The sequence below is a fragment of the Hypomesus transpacificus genome, unplaced genomic scaffold (genome assembly GCF_021917145.1).
Source record: "Hypomesus transpacificus isolate Combined female unplaced genomic scaffold, fHypTra1 scaffold_122, whole genome shotgun sequence".
Taxonomy (NCBI): domain Eukaryota; kingdom Metazoa; phylum Chordata; class Actinopteri; order Osmeriformes; family Osmeridae; genus Hypomesus; species Hypomesus transpacificus.
Window position 1 is genome coordinate 114,838 of NW_025813702.1, and position 8,063 is coordinate 122,900.

At 39.8% G+C, this 8,063-nt stretch overlaps 1 protein-coding gene across 1 annotated transcript; it reads left to right on the forward strand.

Annotated features, from left to right (window-relative positions):
- Nucleotides 1-6,926: 6,926 nt before the first annotated feature.
- On the forward strand, nucleotides 6,927-7,858 carry LOC124488074 (myosin light chain 4-like). Its single transcript, XM_047050547.1, has one exon. The coding sequence runs from the start codon at nucleotides 7,049-7,051 to the stop codon at nucleotides 7,655-7,657; it is 609 nt and encodes a 202-aa protein (XP_046906503.1). The 5' UTR covers nucleotides 6,927-7,048; the 3' UTR covers nucleotides 7,658-7,858.
- The last annotated feature ends 205 nt before the right edge of the window (nucleotides 7,859-8,063 follow it).

Below are 8,063 nucleotides of genomic sequence, written 5' to 3' on the forward strand. Positions count from 1 at the left end.
GGAGCACTTCTGTTGTGTTATCTGGATGCAGCGTTTTTCTGTTTGCATTTGTTTTCGGGGTTTGCGTGTTTTCCTTTTGCAGCGCGTTTCTATATTTGCAGCGTGTTTATGTATTTGGTTGTGTTGTGTGTATTTGCAGCTCGTTTCTATATTTGCAGCGCGTTTGCTGAATGCTGCGCATGTGTGTGTTACGGCCCCTGTGGCTCTAGCGGCCTAGGGTAGGCGGCACAGAGACCCGTAACATCAATCTCATGCAGTTTGGTGCAGTGTAAGGCACAGTGAGGGACAACCAACGACGCAGACAACCAAAGCCACAGTCAAACTTAAATGTTTAATACAAACACACGGTGAAGGGGTTAGGGAGAAGGGGCTGAGCCGGACCCAAGAAATGAAAGAATATCACAAAACACCCCTGACTGACCTTGCCTGCCTCAAGTCCTATAGGCTAACAAACCAACTAAAAAATACAGAGGGTGGTCCGCTCAGTTCTCTCTAGTGTGCATAGACAGTATCCTCTACGGGTGGTGTATGCCCATGGGCGGCTGGCTATGAAACCCCCCCTTCTCCCAGGGACATAGGAATCGACAAAACACAGTTATACAGAGACTTAAACAGTAAACAGAAAACAACTGCCCCCACAGCAGTACATACTCACAAGAACCTCACATGAAACCGTACTATGTATGTACCTGTGTCAATGTGCGAACAAAATGAGGTGTATGCATGCATGTACGACGTGTTGTGGTGTGTCAAATGGAAAAGCTAAAGAGTCTCTGTTGGGGATCCAACCGGCTGGGCTTTCATACCAGGAGAAGTAAGGCAACGGGCGTCCGCTGATTGGTTCCTCCACGGTCAGGCAAGGTGGGAACACCAAGGAGCACAATCAGGCACATAGGGAACACCTGGCAGAATCACAAGGGAGAAACCACAAACGCATACAGGGGAGACCTACATGCGTAACAGTGGTCATATACATGTTTTCTTAATTTGTTTGTGTATTGTCAATTTGCTTGTACTTTGTCTATTTGTAGCGTGTTTGCACATGTCGGCCACCATAATTATCCCTTACAACAGAAACATTCTAATTTCCGGCGCTTTCAAACAATTAGTAAACCGGGATAGCAACAGCAGCTAGCTTGCCTCTAGCAAACTGCTTTTGAATTAGCCATGTCCCCCTAAATTGATAGCAAACTTATTTACGTTTTGGGGGGCTTATTTTCAGTTAGCAGACGGTACTATTTGAATCGCAATTCCATCTGAAATACTGCCAGTGACAACGTTGTTACAGTAGCTTGTTTCAAGGGGGTTTCTTGTTTCAAAGGGTGTTTTTAATAAATTATGCAATATGAGTAGGCTAAATGCTTGAAAATATCACTAGATGGGAAAACGGACCCACCTGCAACCGACGCAAGCAAGCACACCCTACAATTTCCCCAGAAATTGTACCCTCTCTAGTTGTAACATTATCTTAGAGTCTATTTGAAGCTTTGTATATTTGTTTTTGTCTGTCACACATGTAACAGATGTGTTCAGGGCATGAACAGGCACAACTCAGTGGGTTTTGTCATTTATTTCTCTCCTGCAAAAGACCATAGGACAACAAATTGCCTTTCTCTTTTGCACCACAGCTTCCCTCGGCATTACACAATGTACTAGTAACCATACACATTCTTAAAATACATACAAAGTACATAACATAATGTATTGAATGCACACTACTGGCCAAGAGCTATACACAAGTTTACGCGCCAAAATCAGGGGGCTGCCATAACTCTACACATATGCAATTCATTTCCGCCGGAAGTGGTTTGCGTCTGCCGGTGTAAACACAGCGATTTGTCTATGCTAGCTTGGGATCACGGTTCCACTACTTTGACATACTTGTCGTTTGACATTTACTACTAAGATAAGTTGCCAACGTCGTCGCCATACTTTTAAGTACATTTTAGAGTAGATTTATAGTTATAAAGCTTTTGCCAGTCCATCATTTTGGAGCTTTTAACATGGAGCAAAGGCAATGTCAGAAGATGACTTTAGTCGGTGATTCATTAGAACATTTGTTGTCTAGCTCTTCAATCTCTCAGCAAAGTGTATGCTAATTATTTGGCTAAAGGATGCCACACATAATGTTAACATGCATAATGTTCTTTATTTATTGCCAGGACATGGTCCAAGTAGCCTAGGCATGTAACATTGAAAGCCAATTTGTTTGGAATTTCTAGGCTATACTTGATATTACGTTCAGCCAATTCAATGTGTTCAGAAGGACAAGACAGGCAGTACACTGTTATCCTTATTTATGTGGCTTGTGACTGCCTGAAGTGCCTACGTATCCATCTATTCTTCCCATGAACCCGGTTACGACTGCTTTAAACAAGTACCGGTTGGCTACACACCTCATACCGGGTTTATACAGATGTGTGTATTGGCACTTTGAAAGGTTTGAATTATTATATCCACATATCAATGTATAATTATTAAATCCACTGCAACAACAGGACAAAGGAACACCAACAAAATGTGAAAAGCCTACAAACAATAAGCATACTACTTAGTATAACTGTAACAGGCTAGAGGCGATTCCAGAGGCGATTCTAGGTTTTAAAACTGGTCGTAGGACTTTCTATCTAACCTCTCGTTCAGGTGCTTTCTCGAGTGTTTGCAACCAACTACCGCACACGTCGTTTCCGAACCACTTTTCTTCATGTCGTAAATTTATATCCTCTTTGTCACTGCAATATCAGTGCTTTGTCGGCACAAAGGAGCTAGCTAGCAAAACAAACCCAGCCCGCCAGATGGGAAGTGGATTGCATATAGGGGAGCAGTTCAGGAAGTAGAGCGGAAACGGCTCAAAAAATTGTCTATAACATTTAGCCAGAGCCTGTTTAAGGAGAGCCTGCCCACTCCCTATTGAGCCCCACTGTACCGAATTTTGTTGCAGTTCCACCAGAGCTCCACTGGGAGTGATCGCGGTCGAGTGCATGTTGAATGGGGATCTATGGAGCTAAACGGATAAATTTGTCTCTTTCACCTGATTGTCGTTGATAAATCTCAGATTTGATCGTAATTTTTGCATGTTCAACATGGATTATAGGTCAAAAGTTGAATGAACGAATACGTATGTCCTTTCGATTTCTTACAGGGTAAGTCGTTGTTGCCCATAACACGCTAGCATTCTGCTAATGATTGCTGATTGGTTAGTGAGTTTCTCGAGAGTGGGAGTTCTCCCCATATTAGACATTCTCTGAGTTCTCCCTTTATTAGACATTCTCCGATTTAGCCCTATGCATTAAGCAAATGTTTCAACACGAAAAAACGATATCCAGAAGGGATAACAGTGCCACCTAGAGGGCCAATTAGAAAAGTGTGCAGAGGTGAGCGATTACTCAGAAATATCTAGACTTATATACAACAAAAGATGGTGCAAACAAAGCTCTCTAGACAACAAATATAATCAGTAAGTGCTGCATTAAAAATGATAACAAAGCGGATCAGTTTCGGATCAAATTATAACATGATAACATGGGAGTACAAAGTAGCGACCGCCCTGAAACCAACAGTCGGTACCACTTTTGTAAAATTCGCTGGCCAATGTTGTACCAGTAATATTTGTTTTATTTCTACAATAGCATTCTTGGGTTAGTTGTGTCATCTTAGTCAGTGTTATGGAATTTGACTTATCAAGTCTCAGTTCATAGCAGGGTGTACACCGGCCGGTGCAGTAAACATAGGGCTAAGTTAGCTTGGTAGCTACAATTTCAGTAGGCTATACAGTAACATCAAAGATTCTTGCTCCTAATTTCTCAACGTTGGTAAGATTCTATTGACAAAATGCAACAAATAGTACTGTAATGGTAAATATTACTTGTGAAAAGTAATCCCCTGAGCCCTATTTAAGATAGTTCGCCGATTAGAGCATGAATATCCTGCAGTGTTGGGGAATCTTGTTTATTCTGCTGCTACGCAACTTGGAATTGGACTTTTCCAAGATGGCGGCTGCATTTCTCGCGCCCAGCAGCCAATGCGGCGTCTACTCTTTATTATGTCTATGGTGCACACCCAATAAATTCAGACCAGTCTTTTTCAGACTTCTATTTTGCGTGCCATATATACGCCAAATCGCTGTTTTGCGTGCAGTTTATACTCAAATTCCTCCCATAATTTTATCAACAGAAAATGCGTCTCTGTCACACGCAGAACTTTATTAACTCTTTATCCATTATATGTCATCCTTCAGACTCGGATTTTACGGAGATTCACGTAACTTTAAATAGTAAGTAATTATTATTTGCCACCAACACCAAGCAGCATTCCTGTAAATATAAATAAGAAAAAAAGATAGGCACACACACACAGGAAATATAAGATGTAGTCTATACATGCCAGGTTTTTGCCAGCTATGGAAGGGTGGGCTGTAAAAAAAAAAAAGATTTCTGAATTAACTCTTTATAACTCTAGACAACTATCATCTCAATATTTACCACACACGTGTAATTAGTGATCTCCGATTTGGCGTATACATGAACGCAAAATAGATGTGTAAACCCGGGTCATAAATACGCAGAAGTATGAGACTGTGTTGGCGGAGCGGACACCATGCCGACTGCCAAGTCTTCTGCCTCTTTGTTAGGCTGTCACTCATAATTCCGGCCTCTGAGTTGAAGCCACGCCCCCTACGCAAAATCGAGGCCAAAAGTCTGAAACAAAAAAAAAAAAATCGTCAAGTTTGAAGTCGTCAAAAAAAAGTGACAAATGAAAATGTATAACTTATTCTAAATTATTTAAAAATGTAATCGAAATTGTATTCAACCTGAAAAAAAAATTGTAAATTTTTTCTTTGAATACATGGTTTTATTTTTCAAGTTTTCGACCACAACGTACATTTTCAATGTCAAACTTTAGTTTTTTGACTAAATATTTTTTTCGAATCATCAAAACAATTGGCCCTGATTTAGCGATAGATGTGTGCATGAGCCACTACCCGAGGAAACAAAAATGTTTGTTTTGAAACAAAAATATTACAGGGAAAGCAAAACTTTTTAAAATTATATTTCAATTATATCTGGTTAAGGTATTAAAATATTTCTAAGATTCCTCCGCGTACCACTAGAAGGGGGCACACCAGTGGTACGCGTACCATACTTTGAGAACCACTGATCTAGGGAATACATACCCATCAATGTGTTCACAAATATAATTATAAATGTACATTATAATCATAATTAATTTCATGTAATCATAATTACAATTACAGTTTTTTACAATCGCTATGACAGTTTTTTCAATACCTTAAACAAGTTTTCTAAACTCTTAACGCACCAACACACCTACCACACACAATTGGCAAAACTTATAATTTCATGCTCAAAATCACACATTGTAAACTAAACTCAAACACTAATTGTCATAACACAAAAATACACTAAACATGACACCATGTCTACCAAACACTAACACATGTTCTCTTTTCAAAGGAACATTTAGTCAATCACAGCACAATGTCATAAAAACACTAACATCAAATGGAATGACAGAAACTGCATTCTTTTATGTGTCAGGTCTCAAATTACATAGATTATAGATTGTGTTTGCAATGCAGTTTCTTTTGAAGCCTATACTTTTTGTTTTGTTGGGTTTAGTAAATGCATGCATTTTGTTTATTTTGCTGCAGAAATTCAGAACAAAAAATGAATGACCGATGTCTGAGTAGCTTTATAGAATGTACGGTTACTGTATTGAAAAAAACAAGACAGAAACATCATTGCTGCAGTAAAGGCTTCATTTGCAACAGGACATTACTGCAAGAAATATGCAATACAGCTGCCATTTACAGTATTACCCTAGCTCTGGCTCTTCTCTGAGCGCCACCACACATTCTAACTCCTCTCCCTCTCCCTTGTCCCACTCCTCTCCCTTGTCCTGGTACTTGTCTTCCTCTCCTTCGTGCAGGTATTACTGTATTCTTACTTTCTTCGAAAGTAAATTGTGTAAAATTGTGTTTACTGTATGCATTTTGTGTCAAAGCAACAAGAAATGTGTTAATTGTATAGTCAACACAAACGGATGTTGTGCTAACTGTGTCAAGAGTTTAGGAAACTTGTTAAAGGTATTGAAAAACTGTCATAGCGATTGTAAAAAACTGTAATATAGTTGCATCAACATCCATCACTAAAAACACATCATAACAACCTGACAAACTCAGTTCATGGTGATGTGAGAAATATAATTTTCATTAATGATGCAGAGCCTGTGTTGCCAATTCCTATCTTGAGAAATCTGTTCTATGTGCAGTGGGTAGTTTTTGTTTTTCAACCAACACTAGTGCAGCGCCCGTGGTCCAAACACTTGGCAATGAACACGTTCATAAAGCCTATTTACATTATATATTTTATTAGACGCAAACAGTTGACACTGCATGTCCTTGGGTCATGAGCAAGACACCTGCCAACTTGCAACTTCACAGTGCCTGGTTCTCAAGACAATTAAGCCACATATAGGCCTACAAAAATTCCTGCATTTATAGTTGCCCAGTTTGAGTATGTGACTTTAACAATTATGAGACTGGTAAAAAGTGTATATCTATAAAATATATATAATACTTAGCTCATAATAATGACATATTGCTTTAAAATGTATGTATAATGCTTAACTTTGATCTGAGCTTCAGGAAAGTTAAATTAATTTGGTTTTATTTAATGGAATACTTGAACAGTTGTACTTAAAAAAACAACACACCTAACTATTTTTGGTCAGTGTTTGTGATCCAGTAATGTTAGAACTTTGCTCTGATCCCTTAAGTCTGTCATGATAGCAGTTTACAACAATACCTCATTGTGACCTCACAGACAGGCAGATCTATTTCAGTTTTCTTCCTTATATAGTGTGCCATAGCACATGCTTATAATCCCCATCTCCCCTGTCTAGGCTTATTTGTATAAAAGCTCTGACCATATGTGCTGGGGATTCGCAACCTTCCTCCTACTCTGTTCACCCTGAGATTATAGGTCCACACCTCCGGTTCACCTTGGAACCCCCAAAGTATAGCAGCATGGCCCCAAAGAAGGTGGAAGCAAAGAAGCCTGAGCCCAAAAAGCCAGAGACCAAGAAAGAAGCACCCCCTGCTGCCAAACCGGCACCAACCCCGGAGCCCCAGCCCGAGGCCCCAAAGGAGGCCGATTTTGACCCTAAAAACATTGCTCTTGAATATAGCGCTGATCAAATAGAAGAGTTCAAGGAGGCCTTCACCTTGTTTGACCGCACTCCTTTGGGAGAAATGAAGATTACGTTTGCACAGTGTGGGGATGTCATGAGAGCACTGGGCCAAAATCCTACCAATGCAGATGTGCTGAAGGTCCTGGGCAAGCCTCGACCAGAAGACATGAGCAGCAAACTGGTGGACTTTGAGACATTTCTGCCCATGCTCCAGCACATCTCTCGCTCCAAAGACCAAGGTAACTTTGAGGACTTTGTTGAAGGCCTGAGAGTCTTTGACAAGGAAGGCAATGGAACCATCATGGGTGCCGAACTGAGGCATGTGCTGGCCACCCTGGGGGAGAGAATGACAGAGGATGAGGTTGACAGACTTATGGCTGGACAAGAGGATGCCAATGGATGCATCAACTATGCCTCTTTTGTCAAGCACATCCTCTCTGGGTGAACATAACTTCCATCAGAAGAACTTGAAATGAGTTTCATTTTTTCTGGATCTAATATTTGTTAAAAGCAGAAGGCAATATATAGTCAATAAATTATAACTAATTATGAGACGAGACTTACCTCAACTTTATGATGAGATGCCACTGTATTAGCACAAATATTTTTAAAAGTATCCCATGAATAAAGAACATCTTATAACAAACTGTCTAATAATTGTAATACACCTACAATCTGAAATTCCTGAAGACATCATGGAGTATTTGTAATTTCATTACTTTGTATTTTTCTTCACACAATTTAGACACTTTAGCATCATATATGTATTTTACAAAATACGAAATAACTCTTGACACAGTTAGCACAACATATGTCTGTGTAGGCTATATAATTAGCACATTTGTTGTTGC

What these genes read in the sequence shown, in the direction of transcription:
- LOC124488074 (XM_047050547.1), top strand. Translation starts at nt 7,049, where the DNA reads ATGGCCCCAAAGAAGGTGGAAGCAAAGAAGCCTGAGCCCAAAAAGCCA.